This window comes from Lycium barbarum, chromosome 9 (assembly GCF_019175385.1).
Source record: "Lycium barbarum isolate Lr01 chromosome 9, ASM1917538v2, whole genome shotgun sequence".
NCBI lineage: Eukaryota > Viridiplantae > Streptophyta > Magnoliopsida > Solanales > Solanaceae > Lycium > Lycium barbarum.
This window is the reverse complement of record NC_083345.1, coordinates 98,160,515-98,177,781: the sequence shown is the minus strand read 5'-3', so window position 1 is coordinate 98,177,781 and position 17,267 is coordinate 98,160,515. Positions and strand designations below refer to the sequence as shown.

Here is a 17,267-nt window from a genome sequence, read left to right as displayed (position 1 = left end):
GTGGAGCCTCTATAGAAGAAAGAAAATAGGGATAAGGGGAAGATGTTCAGAAACAACAGAAAGAGAGGAGGCAGCAATTACTTCCATTATTGTTTTAATGGAAAAGGGCCAAAATTACCCCTGATCTTTGAAAAATAGGTCATTTATACCCTTCGTTATACTTTAGGGTCAATTATACCCTTACAGTTATACTATGTGATCAATTATACCCTTATGTCTAACTGCTGCCACGTGGCATCATCCCAGCCCTTCAAAATTATTTTACCCTCAAATAATTTTTTACCCACTAAAATAACTCAACTCGACCCGAATTTTTTTTTTCCAGCAAAAAAAATACGGATAATTTTTCTAGCAAAATAAAATAAAAATAATTCCGTATTATTTTTGCTGGAAAAGAAATTCGGGTCGGATTGAGTTATTTTAGTGGGTAATGATGCCACGTGGCAGCAGTTAGACATAAGGGTATAATTGATCCCATAGTATAACTGTAAGGGTATAATTGGCCCTAAAGTATAACGAAGGGTATGGATGAACTATTTTTCAAAGTTCAGGGGTAATTTTGGCACTTTTCCGTTGTTTTAATTGTATTTGCCAGTAATTAGTTCTTTTCTAAATCCAACACTAGAGTGCTTGGTGGGACCTGATCTATTTTCTCGGTTGTCAAAATCTATAAAATTGAGTAGATTTCTCACTAAAAATTAGTCCCCTGACAATATACACAAAGGATCCATGAAAATTTCAACTTTTAACAAATGCTCAATTTTGATTAAGATTTACTATGATTTAAGTTCTTATAAGACATGAAGGGCATATGGATTACGAATGGTAGTATAGCGAAAAATGGCCACATACAAGTCATATCTCCAATTTCTTTTGAGTTTTAGGTTTATTTCGTGGACTACAAATATACTCGATCGATGACATTTTCATCTAGCTATGTAATCCGCATGATGGAAACCTTAAGTTATTTTATTAAATAGTACTTGTTTTAACGTTTGTAGCGGTAAAAAGGTGGAGCGAAAATAGTGATACGTGTCTAGTTAATATCATCCTTGAATTTATAGACCGTTTACTCATAACAAATTTAATCCACCAATCATGAGTTATTCATCTCACTAGTGCATGCATGGAATAAGCTAACTTCATCTTCTTTTCTTTGTCCATCTTCATCACCTCTTTACCAAAAAAGATGAAACTAAGATAGGAAGAAGGAAAAAAGAATTTTACAATGGCGAAATCGTCAGCTTTGACCGACACCTCATTTACTGCAGAGAATATTTTGTGTTATGACCCTGCAGATGTTTCTTCAAATGGCTATAAAGTCCGTAATCCATTAAAATTTCCTGCACCTCTTATGGTATTTCAGCTATCTGTTATCTCATTAACATCTCTGTTAATTGATGTTGGCCTCAAGCCTTTGGGTCAACCTTCTCTTGTCGCACAAGTTCTTGTAAGTATACTTTTCCTAATTATCTTGGATCCATATTATAGTGCACGTTTAATAAAATTTTGTACTCCCTTTATCCCTTATTAGTTATCCGCTTTTCGAGAGTCAATTTGATTAATATTCAGAGATAATTTAGATTAGATTAATTTGGTATTTTAAAATTTCAACTTAGATATTCAAATTAAAACTACATGAAAAGTACTATAAGCTGCAATTCTTCTCATATCAATATGGTGAAAATTTTATCTTAAAATGTTGGTAAAATTCAATCTAGTTTGACTCTCGAAAAATGAAACATGACAAGTATTATTGGACAGAGGAAGTATCAATTTATATTACTAGCAGAGATATTGGATTCATATCGCCAACCCCAACTAGCTTGGACGGAGGCATCTGTGTGTGTGTGTATGTATATGTATTAACAGCCATAGCATCAATAGCAATTACAATAGGCTTCTGCAATATTAATCAACATTGAAGCCTCAGGCTAACTTCGAGAATTGGAAGATTAGATAATTCTATAGCCACTCGACTAAGTAATAAAACTATGATGAATGTATCATATGTATGTGTAGGTTATTTCAGATAAAGTGAGGCTTGCATATTTTAGCCGTAATTTATCCACATTACCAATATGGTCTTTTACTTGGAGTAGTATTTTATTCAAAATTCGAGCTATGTTAGTAAACTTGCAAGTTAAATTACCAAATCATTATATTGTGTCATTCTATGATTCACATTATCAAAATCCATAAGTATGTTTCAATATTATTTGGTTACAAGGTACCTATGATATCCACAATGGAATGATCGATCCCTATTGTATTTGTGTTTCAATTTATTTGTTTTGAGTTATTTGTCTTGTGCAATTTTGTACTAGTGATCAAGATTCATGGCAGTGATGAAATATGAGCTGACAATTTATGAATTACATGTCAGGGTGGTATAGTGTTTGGACCATCACTGTTGGGACATTTAGAAACAGTAAGAGAAACCATGTTCCCTACCCGAGGCGTTATGGCATTAGAAACTGCAGCAACATTTGGTGTTCTCTTCAATCTTTTTGTTATAGGAGTTGAGTGTGACTCCAAAAGGATGTTCAGGCCAGGGAAAAAAGCCGTTGTCATAGGCATCTCTGTAATGTTTACCTCACTGGGATCGACTTTGGCTCTATCCATGCTTTTAAAAAGTGTTATCCCTATGGATCCTCGTCTTGCAAAATCTCTGCCTATTATAGCAGCTTCACAATGTGTGATTGGTTTCCCCAACATATGTTGCCTTCTCAAAGAAATGCAAATTCTCAACACTGACCAAGGCCGCCTAGCCACTTCTTCAGCTATGTTGTGTGATGTAATTGGCCTAACCTTGGGTGCAGTAGGTTTTATAAAGTTGCAGATGGAGAAAGAACATTCTATATCGCAGAAAATGGGTTCGATTCTCTCTCCTTTGATCTTAGTCATATTCACAATTTATTTCGTTAGGCCTGCAATTAAGAAGACACTAAGACTTAGACCGGAAGGGAAACCTGTTGGGGAAAACTACTTTGTTTGCATTTTAGTACTTGCACTGACGTACATATTAGCTGCGGAGACGATTGGGCAACACTTCCTATTTGGATCACTTTTGTTAGGCATGGCCATTCCTGAAGGCCCGCCTTTGGGCGCAGCTTTGATCAGGAAACTTCATTATCCAGTTGGCAAAGTTTTGTACCCAGTTTTTCTCACCACCAGTGGCCTCAAAACGGATATTTTCACCATTCATTTTAAGTCCCTATGGGTTATTGCCCTTCTAGTTCTCTTTGGCGTCCTCATCAAGATTGTAGTGATGATGATCATAACTCGCTACACGGGGTTGACCATTCATGACTCTATTATCGTTGGTCTGATGTTGAATTCTAGAGGCGTCTGTGATGTTGTGTTCTTTAACTTATGGAGAATTTCAAAGGTGACATTTTATCAACTTTTCTTTTTCTTTTGCTCAAATTAGTTTCCGTTTCCAAAAACTGATTTACTTTTTCTAATGAATGCTAGGCCCTGTCAGATGAACACTTTGCTGTGGTTATCATGATCTCAGTTGTTTTAGTTATGGTGATCATTACACCGCTAATAAGATTCCTCCTTCGTGCAATCGAACAACAAGCTCCAACGAAGAGAAGGACACTTCAGCATTCAAAGCCTGACTCGGAGCTAAGGATACTGGTGTGTGTTCACGAACTACAAAGTGTGCCAACTATGGTCAACTTACTTGAAGCATCCAATGCAACAGAGCAAAGCCCCATTGGAGTCATCGCTCTGGTACTCATTGAGCTCGCGGGTCGAGCCGCTCCCCTTCTTATCACTCATAATCATTCCCAGGGAGCCATCCCTCAGGATGCTTCAATATCATTGCAAATCATCAATGCACTCAGACAATATGAGCTTGCCTATGAAAGTTGTGTCACCCTTCAACCATTCACCACCATCACGCATTTTGAACTAATGCACGAAGATATTTGTCGCGTTGCATTGGATCAGAATGCGACATTTATCATCCTGCCATTCCACAAGCATTGGGAAATTGATGGTTCCGTTGGCACATCAAGCCGTGCCATACAAAATATCAACTCCAAAGTCATCAAGAAAGCACCTTGTTCTGTGGGCATACTAGTCGACCGTGGAATCCTAAAGGGATCCATGGCTTCACTAAACAATCAGGGCGTGTACCGTGTTGCCGTGGTCTACATTGGAGGTCCAGATGATGCAGAATCACTAGCCTATGGTGCCCGATTGGCGAGACACCAAACTGTGTCGATAACACTTATCCGTTTCCTTATGTTTGGCTTTGACAATGCCAGAGAAAGAAAGCTAGACAATAGCCTGATTGAAGCAGTCCGCTATGAGAACTCAACCAATGAGAATTTCGTATACGAAGAACACGTTACAAGAGATGGGGTTGGGCTATCTGCTTCACTTAGAGGTTTAGAAGATAGATTTGATTTAATTGTAGTAGGGAGGCACCATGAAGATTCTCCTTTGCTAGTGGGTCTTGGGGCATGGAGTGAATGTCCTGAACTTGGTGTAGTGGGAGATTTCTTGGCGTCGTCGGATATTGGCATCACAGCTTCAGTACTAGCGGTGCAACAGCAGAGAGTTAGAGGGAAATTGGTGAGTAGAGCAATGAAACCAGTAGTTAGCAATCAAGATGGACCTTATCCTGACATGAATAATGCACTTAATAATGGGATATCAACACCACGAACCTCAGTCTCTAATGACCATCCAAGATGGGAAATCACTATAGATAGAGCTAATTAGGTTTTGCTCCATGTACGGTACAACCTCCATAGTTTTGCTCGTTGTACGGTACTATAAATTGAATACAGACTAATGATATATTTACAGGATGATACGTTTTAAAAGAATACAGGTTCACTTGATTTACAATCGGTAGTTACTTTTTTCGTTCCAATTTTAGTGCAATTTTAAAATTTAGAAGAAAAACAGTCTTCAGAGTTCAGTGAGAAAACTATTACTTGGTGGTAGAGAAGAAGCAAATTTTGATAAGTGAACAAGTAACTGTAGAAACAAGCATGACAATACTCGGTAAAAATGCAATCTGCTGCTGCACTTGCTTGAACATTTGTTGTTCAAGTTGAGAAGGCAATGCTGTTTGATTTAACTTATGTTAAATGTTGGGATGAGATATACTTATATTTAAGTATACATCAAATATAACTCTAGCTCGTTGCAAAGATTTTTAGATTCATGACTTAAATTTAATAAAGAATAATAACATTGATGAACTCACTTTCTGGAAAACAAATATATTGCGCACAAAAATCATAATACATTACTTAATGTAGATACTCTCCCGTTTTTTACTTGTCGTTGTTACCTTTTGCACATCCCTAATAATTCAGTTTCCTCGCACATCTCACTCCTATACCTACCACTGTTATACCAGCAACTAAGCACGAAAAGTGGAGGAAAGTCATGCAAGTGGAGTACATGAGGCTCTAATGAGGAATTAACAACACTTGGGAATTGGTACCACAGGACCCCTCAAAATATGAGGTTGATTGTATATGGTTGTACAACATTAAAAAGAAAGCTGATGGTTCAATTGATAAGTACAAATCGCACCTTGTTGCAAAAGGATACCGGGCCTGGACTTTTATGAAACGTTCAGCCTGGTTATTAAATGGGAAAATAACATAGACTACCAACTTAAGACTCTTTATCACAAAATATAACGATACTTTTCCTTATTTACGGAACATAATGACAATTTACGAAACATGACGGATTTGGGCTTTAGTACTGTACCACGCTTTGGGCTTTAGTACCGCACCACGATTTTGGGCGATTTTGGGCTTTGGCATTTCATCTTAGCCCAACTGCGAATGCTTCTCTTCCTCTGCAATATTCCCTCTCTACTCTTAACCCACCATTTCATACAAATTTTTTCTCTCTCTCTCTACTGTGTTTGCAATGTACATGTAAAGTGTGTGATTCTCCATTCCATTTTTCCTCTGTTTCGTTCCATTTCACCATTAGTAAAGGTAATCTAGGGTTTACAATTCCTTTAGTTTTGATCATATATTGTTGTGGTACTTTCAATTATATTTTCAATCATTTATTGTTGTGTTAGTTTCGAATATCTATTGATGTGTTTCTATCTTCATTTCAATCAATTTCATCTTGTTCAGTCAATTTGGACGGTTTATTTAGGGTTTCTACTTTGTATTTCCAGTTTTTTTGTGTGCGCATGTGTGTGATTCTCCATTCCATTTTCCTCTATTTCGTTCCATTTCATGATTAGTAAAGGTAATCTAGGGTTCACAATTCCTTTAGTTTCGATCATATATTGTTGTGTTAATTTCAATCATATAGTTTCAATCATCTATTGTTGTGTTAGTTTCGAATATATATTGATGTGTTTCTATCTTCATTTCAATCAATTTCATCTTGTTCAGTCAATTTGAACGGTTTATTTAGGGTTTCTACTTCGTATTTTCCAGGTGTTTTGTGTGCGCATCATTCTGTACCAACTTAAATTGTTGTGATTCCAGTCCATTTTTTTGTGAAAATGAGTAAAAACAATTCGATAAATTCTCCTATGCGCAAAAGCCCTAGATTTTTGGGGCCCCCAACAAGCCCGAAAGTAGGGCCAATTCCAAACTTCAATTTACTCACTCAAACCCCGGTAAAAAAAGGAGGAAGGGAAAAGCAAGATTCTGATGATGAAGGATTGTTTGTTCAAAATGAAGTTAGGACGAAAGTTCTAAACGATCCTTGTAATGTTGGTCCCACTATTGTTGAAATCAAATCAACCCCCTGGAATGATTCCAAAAGGAAGCGAAAAGAAACGTCAACTAGTAAGTCAAAAAAAGTCACTGACGACTCTGATTTCGAAAAAGAAACTGAGCATCCTGAAGCCAAAAAAAGTAAGGTTGAGAAAGGTGGTGCAGTAAAGAAGAAGAAAGTCGAGAAAGGTGAAACAGTAAAGAAGACGAAAGTCGAGAAAGGTGAAACATCAAAGAGGAAGAAAGTCGAGAAATGTGAAACATCAAAGAGGAAGAAAGTTGAGAAAGGTGAAACATCAAAGAGGAAGAAAAACAACCCGACAAAGAAGGTATAAAAAAGCATTTACACTTTAGTCTTTGAATATTTGGTTACTTGCATGTGTATGATTTGTGGTATAAAAAGGGTTTGATTGGTCTTTTTATATGCTTTTTTGAGTTCCGGAGGTGTATGGAATATGTATGTAAAGTGGTCTGACTGTATGATTTCTCTTAAACAATTGTGTATAACTTTATTTCTGAATTGGTAGTGTATGAAAAATGTAAGGAAAGTGTTCTGAGTTGGTTTTTCAGTATTGAAAAGAAGTGGCTAATGTTTAATTATTTGTTTTAGATTTAATTAAATTGGTGTATGATAAGTGTCTTTTTGTGGTCTTGCATTGACCGTTGGGCCTCATGATCAGCAATTCCCTTTTTGTGTTCTCTGTTCCTAAGTTATCAATTTATCTAGAGAACAAATACTGAATTCTAGATTTGGTGGTGTATGAAATATGTATGAAAAGTGGGCTGACTGCAAGATTTTTGAGTAACATGTTTAGTTATAAAGTTGTAATGCATTTTTGTGGATATAATGTGTCTAGATATGTCATTGGATTCTTGAGTTTGGTGTATAAAATATGTATGGACTTTGGTATATCTCATATTTAGATGATTTGACTCGCTTTATAGTTATGTATGCTTTCATTTTTGTAACTATCTCTTATTTAATATATTCAGACACAGACTCATTGGTGTTCTTACACCAACGTGGAAGTCGCACTTGAAGTTAAGGACCGCCTTAACGACGCGCAATTGAAGCTGTTTAGGGAGTCCCCTTTTGGGTTATTTCTGGATTTGCCAAAGCTGAATGTTCAGCCACAGCTAATTCGATGCCTGATGTATGCCGAGACAAAGCATGATAGGGATGATATGTTTATCATCAATTTGAATGAGAAAGAGCTTCATTTCGGCATTAGAGAGTTTGCCATTGTGACTGGTTTAAAATGTGGCATGGACAGCGAATTTGTCTCGGACCCCGATTCCCCCAACAGACTGATGGATATGTACTTTAACGGACTAACCAAAGTGCCGAAAAATGATTTGATTGAGCTTTTTCATCACAAAAAAAAAAAGAAATTGGGGATGCTGATGCTTTTAAGATAGCAATACTTTATTTTATCAACACATTCTTATTCTCAACTGAGAGTAATAGAGCATTTGTTCCCAAGTTACACTTTGACTTGGTTGAAAGCGGAGAATATATGAATTATCCATGGGGAAATGATTGCTTCAAAGCGCTGTTGTCTTCAATCAGTCACAAGTTGGCGAATGATCCAACCTACTATAGGTTTGAGGGTTTTCCCCTGGCCATTCAAGTATGGTTTTATGAATGTTGCTCGAAGGTAGATCCTACGGTTGCAACCCGTATTGGAAACCACTTCCCTCGTATTTTTAATTGGCGAACAACTTCGCAAAGAGTCTACTTTGCCCATCTGAAGAAGGGGATGTTCAAAAAGTACAGCAATCAGGTAACAATACAAGCTAACTGATTGTCATACATTAATCATACATATTTCATTCATTCTTTTTTTTATACATGCTAACTGGTCAGCTTATACATTTTTTAAAATGTTGGTAGCTGGTTTTTACCAACATTCTCCCAACAGATGAGGAGAAGGTAGCTATCAACTTTATGGAGTTTCCAGAAGAGACAGCGGTCAAAGATGTGTTAGAACCACAGGATCCCACACAGTCGAGTCCCTCTGTACGTGGTTCTGAATTTGATGCGTTGAAGAAGGAAGTTGCAAATGTAAGCATGTGTTTTCACTAATTGCATTCATATTTTTTTTATGAAATAGTTGTATTTGTGGTTAAGACATTCATTAATGTTATTCTACATCTTTCAGGTCCGCAAAGATCTTAAATCATTTGAGAAAAAGGTTGACAAGTTTAATATAATTTTCAAAGTTCATAATTTTATTCTCATTGTAGTATATAGATTAGCTTAAGTTTCTTGTCATATTTTCCTTTTTATCCCAGGTCGGTGAACAGTTTGTTGACATGAAAGACTACATGGACAAGTCAATTATGAATTTACTTAAAGATCTAAAGTCCATGTTTGGCAGGCAAACTGAAACTCCTGAAGCTAAGGTTATTTATCAAAATTTGAGTTAATGTCTTTTGTATTATCCCTTTCTATCTAAATGTGTTTATACATATCTTAATAAACAGATGTCTGGCAGTGTTAAGGATGTTACAAAAGAACCAAAGACAAGCAACAAGAATGATGGACTTCAGCACAACCTATATTTTCATTTTGATGAACCGATAGGTGATTTTGACATTGGTGGGCAGGATGTAAGTGAGCAAATATCCAATCACATTGTAGTAGATGCATCTGCTTTGAAGAATGGGATTAATGCTTCTATTCCAGGTATAGTTTCCTTTATATTTTACACATTTTCAGACCCATGTGAATGTATGCAAAATGTAGAAAAATAAGAAAACTTACGCCTTTATGTGAAACATGAAGTTGGTGAGCAAGTTGGAGATGGTGAAGCATGTGATAAATATATAGTTGACCCAGACAAATTGAAGAGTCATCCTATTGATACTCTGATTTCAGGTAATGAGACCACTCAGTTTTCATTTTTACTATATGCATTAAACAAATATACATTTTACATGATAACATCTTAAATGATTTGGTTAAGATTTTGATATGAAATTTAAATGTTCAAATTTTACAGAACATAATCTAGATGATGTGGTTGCTGGCATTGATAAGTTGGGTGCTTTGGGCAATTCTGCCACTAAGACCCCTACCCTTGATGATTTTGAAATGCCTCCATTTACCGAGTCTCAAATAGTAGCGATTGAAACCAAAGGTGGTGACATCGTTACACCTGAACAACAAGCAAGAAATAGAAATCCTGGACCGTATGGTAAATCACCATACACTGATTTTAGTTCAGGCGGCAGCAGCACAATCAATTCTCCTACATACTTTCACTTTAAACACCCATTCACAAATTGCATTGGCTTTGATGTTGACAATGATCTGATCACCGAATTTAAGGATTGGGTGAAATCGAAAATGTCTACAAGACATGGGAGGTCTGTATTGAACACATCAGCTATTTTGCAGAGAATTATTTATTTAACACATGTTATTCTACAATTTTAAAACATCTGTTATTTTGCAGGGAATCAGTGTTCTCTAAAAAGGCCAATAAGATTGTGAATCCTTTTAATATGGGAGTTGATACAGTCGACAAAATGGAGTGGTTCCACACTATACTGACTACTGGAAAGTGTTGGCAAGACTCGGTACATTGTCTTGAACCTATAAATTGTCTGACTATGATTTTTGACTTCCACAGTGTATGAAATATGTATTGAAACTAGTCTGAATATATTCTGCTTTAGGTCATTCATGTGTAAATTTTGTTGGTCCTACGATCTTTGTATTGTGGTTCGTCTCTTATGTGTGGGCTGACACTGTTTGAATAATTTAAAAATGTGATTCGGGTCTCATAGTTGATTGCTCTTTGTTAAAGATTGGTTTCTTCTTATTATGTGTCTTGTGTATGGGATATGTATGGAATATGGTTTTTACTTTTATGTCATCTAAGACAGTAGACAAACATATGTATGGGATATGTATGTAATATGTATGGAATATGGTTTTTACTTTTATGTCATCTAAGACAGTAGACAAACATATGTATGGGATATGTATGTAATATGTATGGAATGTGGTTTTTACTTTTATGTCATCCAAGACAGTAGACAAACATATGTATGGGATATGTATGTAATATGTATGTATGGAATGTGGTTTTGTCTTTTATGTCGTCTAAGACAGTAGACAGACATATGTATGGAATGTGTATGTAATATGTATGGAATGTGGTTTTTTCTTTTATGTCGTCTAAGACAGTAGACAGACATATGTATGGAATGTGTATGAAATGTGGTATCCTAAAATCTGATTCATAGTTTAATTGACATGTTTTCAGCAAGTTGATGTGATTATGTATTACCTGAGGAAAAAGGCCAAGTATGGGCCAAATAATCCAGTCAGATACGTAACGACTGATGTTTTTTTCAAGTCGTGGGTTGAGTTAATTTACAATCAGTTCAAGGATAACCATAATGATCATAGTCTGATCACTCCAGAACATGATGTCGCGCAAGTTATCCGTGGGTATAAGTTGCTTGCAAATATCGCTTGGGATAAAGTCGACTATGTGCTCATACCGATTAATGTAGGCCAGAAACATCATTGGGTGATGGCTGTTTTATCTATACAAAGCAGGTGTCTTTATGTCTATGATTCACTCCCGGGAGGTGCAGCGCACACTCGTGCGGTTAGAGAAATTGTTCAAAAACTGGCAAAAATGATACCACTCTTCTTTAACAGTACTGGATTTTATGGCAAAAGGGATGACGTAGACTGGAAGAATAACATAGAATACATTGAGAAGGGTGTTTCTGATCCTTTGGATTATGTCTTCGTGGAGAATTTGCCAGAACAAGATCCGGAATCAAAGTACGTATATTTATTCTATGAAATATGGTCTTTTGCAATTTTTAACATTTGTTGATAGTTTTCATACATAAAAAATTCTTTTCTCATACATTCCATTATCATTTTCTTTTCAGTGATTGTGGAGTCTATGTATGTGCATTTGCTGAATATATCAGCCAAGGCATCTTGGAAATCCCAAAGGACGAGTTCGATCATCATCTTCACCGTAGTAGGTATGGTGCCCTACTGTGGGATTATGCAAGGCAAAAGCAGGATGCTGGAGCTATTAGTGAGTGTGAAGCCACTGGATTGGTTACCGATAAATTAGGTGGGCCAAGAATTCGCAAGGAACCTGTCCCCCAGTGGGAAAAATTACCGAGACCTAAACGAAAAGTGAAAAATTAGTTTTTAGAGTTACTAGTTTGTAGCGTTTGATGTAAAAACATAGTTTGTTGGTGACTGGGTATGATACATTTTGTCGGGATCTATCTTAAGTTTTTGCTTGTTTTGTTATGCAAATATTGTAACTCATCTTGATATGAATCTTTCAGTGGTTATGATACATTTTGTTGGGATCCATCTTAAGTTTTTGCCTGTTTTGTTATGAAAATATTGTAACTCATCTTGCTATTAATCTTTGAGTTTATTAATCATATTTGATACGTCTTTCATACAATTTGGTTTGAGAGGCGTTTTGAATCGTGTAGCTGCTCTTGCTTCAGGTTCTGCAGATTGTAAGAAATGCCAAATTGAAAATAATGTAATGTGAGCTCTGACATATTTAGGTGTCAAGCTTTGCGTGGGATCTCACAGCAAGACACCTTGTCTAAAAGTTATTTTACTTTAACTTATATAGACAGTAGTTTGACTAAAAGAAACCTGATGCATGACCACCCAACCAAAACAGATTATTTGGTTTAAATGATTAGAAGGAAAGAAAAGCAAGAAAACCAGAGTGCAGTTTATCCTAAATCAGAACAGCCCAAAACCTTCACCAGAACTGCATGCATCTATTATAGATAAATGCGAAGGAACAACTTGAAGTAAAAAAGAAGACATAAAACACCAACCTGACCCTACCCTCCCGTCCAACAGTATACTAAAATGCAGAAGCAATTATGGGAACAGAGAAAGTAGTACATTAGGCTCCTCCTCTTCCTTGCATCATAAGGTCACTAAAAAGGAATCAAAAGGTCCCAATCATATTCTGCTAAAGGAACAGCAGCATATTCATGGGTCCAACAAAGGTATAAAAGCAACCAGAAGGCAAAACACAAAAGGCCTTCCTGTGGTAAAACCCAATTCTATCAACATGAATACAAGGTAAAGCAACTGACCTGATTGGTGCTTATTAGATACAAGTGAAAGCCAGTGAGTCCACCAACAAACCACAGGTAATGTGAGCTCTGACATATTTACCACAATACATCAGCCTGTTAAATACATTATTCATACAGTAACCATACATATTGCAGACAAACTATAAGATTTTATTATAGCCAACCAAAACCAAACACGTAATGTTGATAACCAAATTCATATCAACTTTTCAACATTATTATTATTAAAATTGTACTCAGTTTCTACTGTTACTAAAAAAAAAAAAAACAGAGTCAGTTTCTACTGTTACTAAAAAAGAAAAAAAACAGAGTTTCTACTGTCATTAAAAAAAATATCACCGCCATAACATTGTCGACTATTTAATTTCCCTTTGGAATATTGCTACAGGTCTTCTTATTGTGGCCTTCTGTACCACATCTGCTGCATGTCACTGTTGATTTCTTAAATTTCCCCTCGTGGAATGGTTTCATTCGTTTGGTAGCTGGTCTTCCTGGTGGTCTTTTACCATCTGGTGGCAACACAATCTCTTCCTTTACATGCCTCGGTATATCCCACGTACTTTCACATGGAAGAGGCACAACTGGTATTGCATATGTATCTAGGAAATTCTTATTGCTGTAGTAGGCAGAGGTATATTCCGCTCCATGTTGGTGCCTATACACTATAGCAGCCATAGCATGCCCGCAAGGTATCTCATCTAGTTGAAATCTTCCACAAGTACACGTCCTAGCTCGAAGACACACTGTGAACCTCCTAACACCATCAATCACTGTATGTAGAAATTCAGTGGAAGCTCGTACCTGCAATCAAAATTACATTTGTACAAGTAATTCAGAAATTATACACTAAACATACAACATATATACACATATTATAGAGTTTTCATACATATGACAGAAAAAAAAAGGATATAAGTTAACAGAAGGATTATCTTACAGTCATACGGTGTGATAATACCCCATTCTTGTTGATAATTTCTTGATACTTTTTAGTAAGATCTGTGAATGTATTCTTTGCTTCTTCATTGTGCGTCGCATTCCATCTTTCAACCAATTCCCTCATGAAATCCAATAATTTTGCCACCGGCAATTCCCTAGCATTCACTGTAGCATTGTTTATAGATTCAGCTATGTTTGAAGTCTGTGTCCATGTTCTTTTTACTGTTGCATGTATCCGTGTCCATTTATGATAACCAATCTCAAACAAGTATCTCCTCAGCTTCCTATCTATTTTGGTCACCCTTCCCATGCATTCGTTAAACTCTTGGAGGGTGTATGCCTTAGCCATTGCATAGTATAATTTCCTCATCTGCTCTTTGTTTCTGTGGCATTGCTTAATTAAATTGTTCCACAAATGCCAAATACAGGCATAATGAGGCAGCCCAGGGTACACTGCTGCACTCGCATTCCATATACTTTCATGCCTGTCCGACACAAAGCACATGTTCTCCCTCTCACCAAAAGCATCCCTGAACCGCTCAAAGAACCATGTCCAAGATGAATCATTTTCGGAATCAACTATACCATATGCAAGCGGCAGTATACTACCTGCTTCCATACACAAATAATACAATCAGTTATAAACTTTTTTTTAAAAAAAAAAAAGATAAAAAACAAACCTCCTGGATCCAATGTACAAGCAATTAGCATAGTCCCCTTGTAAGTTGATTTAAGATGGGTTCCATCAACCACCACTATAGGTCTGCAATACTCCCATCCTCTAATACAAGTTTCCAGTGCTACAAAGGTATACAAGAAACGGTCTTCCTCTGTTTTTTCCAATCTTACAACCGATCCCGGATATGTCTTCTGTAAAATGTATAAGTAGGCTGGAATTTTACTGTACGAGTCGGTGGGATCCCCTCGTAACATAATCATTGCCTTTTGCTTCGCTCTATAAGCTTGCATGTAGGTCAATGTTACACCATGTTGTTTCCTCATGTCCCTAGATATATCCTTGGGTGTGTATATTGTTTTTGTATCTTCATACTTATCCATTATAATAATGCTGACGACATTGGAAGTTGCTTGACGTTGTTCATAAATTCTATCCTTTAACAAGCATGTGTGCACATCACAGAAATTCCTAATCTTGAAAAGCCTTGACTCATTTAGACTTGAGGCCTTTAAACACCATGAACAATTGTCACCAGGGCATACGAGATGATAGCTATTGAAAAATATACATTTTTATACATACATCATGTAATATTCATACACCCACCTATATTATATATGTGATTTAAATACATACATGCTTCATACATTTTTTATTTATCTACAATAAACAATAATATTTGTTCGTACCTTTTTGTACCAGACCTTTTCACCTGAAATTGAAACTGCTTCATAAAGGCATATTGCCTCATAACTGCATTGAGTGTTTCTTTATCCTTGTAAATCTGTTTTTCCACAACAAATTCATGTCGAGGGTCGCTTATTATTTCAGTTTCACAACTATCCAACAACTCAATATGTTCACTTGAAGCCATATCAATCTGTTCAATAATATTTCCCATGTATGAAGATTGAATTTCTCGACCCCTGTTTATTGAACTGGAACTACTTTCACCATCATGATGGAATTCAATTCCCTCCATTTCACTATCCTCCAATGTGATACATAAAGGAAACCTACTGAAGAAATCGTTGTACTCTTTTTTTTTATCTAAATATACCCAAACACCCATGTCGTTGTGTATGATCATTGGTGGGCATCGGTCACTAGAAATGTATTTAATCATTATGGTTTGGACTGTGGTATCTATCCCCAGTTGAGCAACAATTGTAGAAATCAATCCATTATAGTTCGAATTTGAATCGTACTGGATTCCTTCAATTTAGAATTCTACATATCGACCTGTTACACGAAGTTCATACAACTTTAAACCAAAATTCATACATACTAAAATAGACAAAGTTTTCTGAACCAAATCAGTTCCACACTACAGACTCTACCTAGTATACAGAGTCCATACAACTTTCAACCAAAATCCATACATACTCTAATAGACAAATTTTTCCTGAACAAAATCAGTTCCACACTACAGATTCTACCTAGTATACGGAGTTCATACAACTTTCAACAAAAATTCATACATACTCCAATAGACAAATTTTTCCTGAACAAAAACGATATATTACTACAGAATCTACTTATTATATGAAGTTCATACAAATTTTCATACAAATTCTTTCATGCACGAGATTACATGCTTTTAATTGCCTTCAAAACATAATGTATTTGGAGTTCAAATATATTCACCTGATGCGTCCCATCTTCCACTGTGTTGTATCATTATTGACTGCATTGTGCTATCCGCCATTGTTACACTAATAAAGCTTTGATCCGTACGATTTTGAATGGTTCTTCTGAAATTTCAATCGCATATAATTGATAATTTGTTTAGGTAATTGATGCATCAATCGACTTCTATTAAATCAGATTGTATTCTTCCACAAAATATCAACAACAAAAAAAGGAAAATACCTGCTCCTTTTTTTTTTTGGAACTCGAAATTTGTATTACTTCTGATACTTCAATGGTTTTTGATTGAGGAATTGATTGTTTATCAACGTTGCAGTTGTTTCTTCAATCACATTCGAATCCTCAATGAAAACTGAAGAGATAGGGCGAAAACATTGAGCGAAATTGGGGGAGAAAAATCGAGGGAGATATTATGGGAAGAGTAGGAAGCAATGGTATTTGCGTGCGTGATTCCGTGGGGTTGGCCTCTAATTGGGTTTTGTATAGGTTTGTAAGTATTGTACTGTTATATCTTGTAAACTGAAAACTGTCGTCGCGTTTTGTAAATATTTACTTTAAAGATGTATATATGCGCATCATTTTTTTCATAGTAGAACAACATAACTAGCCAGTTCATCAGCTCAACATGAACAATGCGTACCTGTAAGGCGACTTAAAAGAACATATTTCAATAGCTCAACCTAAAGGATTCATCAACTTTGACTTCCCTTCTCATGTATGTCCCCTTAATAACGCAGTTTATGGGTTGAAACAAGCTCCACAGGTTTGGTATGAGGCCCTTAAGTCTCACTTGTAGCATATGGGATTTTAAAAATCTAAGTCTGATGCCTCTCTATTTATTTCGAGAAATCTAGTAGTCACAATTTATGTCTTGGTGTGTTAATGACATACACTTATTACTGGAAATCATCAACATATGATTAAGTTTGTTATCAGTTCCTTGTCGGTCAGTTCTTTCCCAAAGATCTTAGCCGTCTAAATTATTTCTTAGGCATTGATGTAAAATATATTTCCGATGATCTCTTCATATCACAGTACAGTTATATTCTTTAAATCTTATTTGCTCTTGATATGGCCAATTGCAAAGGTGTTTCATCCCCCATATGTTCAAGTGCACCTCCACGAGCTACTGATGGATG

The 17,267-nt window shown here is 36.1% G+C and overlaps 4 protein-coding genes across 4 annotated transcripts; 3 read left to right on the top strand and 1 right to left on the bottom strand.

The window, feature by feature from the left end:
- The first annotated feature begins 1,181 nt into the window (after positions 1-1,181).
- Positions 1,182-4,846, top strand: LOC132611242 (cation/H(+) antiporter 15-like). Its single transcript, XM_060325667.1, has 3 exons — positions 1,182-1,450; positions 2,387-3,391; positions 3,478-4,846. The coding sequence occupies exons 1-3, from the start codon at positions 1,229-1,231 to the stop codon at positions 4,738-4,740; spliced, it is 2,490 nt and encodes an 829-aa protein (XP_060181650.1). The 5' UTR covers positions 1,182-1,228; the 3' UTR covers positions 4,741-4,846.
- Positions 4,847-8,024: 3,178 nt separating this feature from the next.
- On the top strand, positions 8,025-10,430 carry LOC132612056 (uncharacterized). The gene is made up of 9 exons (XM_060326401.1): positions 8,025-8,515; positions 8,626-8,796; positions 8,894-8,926; positions 9,027-9,137; positions 9,219-9,420; positions 9,520-9,612; positions 9,737-10,103; positions 10,193-10,316; positions 10,416-10,430. The coding sequence occupies exons 1-9, from the start codon at positions 8,249-8,251 to the stop codon at positions 10,428-10,430; spliced, it is 1,383 nt and encodes a 460-aa protein (XP_060182384.1). The 5' UTR covers positions 8,025-8,248.
- A 590-nt stretch (positions 10,431-11,020) lies between these two features.
- Positions 11,021-11,991, top strand: LOC132608802 (uncharacterized). Its single transcript, XM_060322550.1, has 2 exons — positions 11,021-11,541; positions 11,655-11,991. The coding sequence occupies exons 1-2, from the start codon at positions 11,024-11,026 to the stop codon at positions 11,923-11,925; spliced, it is 789 nt and encodes a 262-aa protein (XP_060178533.1). The 5' UTR covers positions 11,021-11,023; the 3' UTR covers positions 11,926-11,991.
- A 159-nt stretch (positions 11,992-12,150) lies between these two features.
- LOC132612055 (uncharacterized) lies at positions 12,151-15,460 on the bottom strand. Its single transcript, XM_060326400.1, has 6 exons — positions 15,168-15,460; positions 14,480-15,030; positions 13,819-14,408; positions 13,274-13,661; positions 12,858-12,926; positions 12,151-12,245 (listed from the first exon to the last, which is right to left on the bottom strand). The coding sequence occupies exons 1-6, from the start codon at positions 15,458-15,460 to the stop codon at positions 12,151-12,153; spliced, it is 1,986 nt and encodes a 661-aa protein (XP_060182383.1).
- Between the last annotated feature and the right edge of the window lie 1,807 nt (positions 15,461-17,267).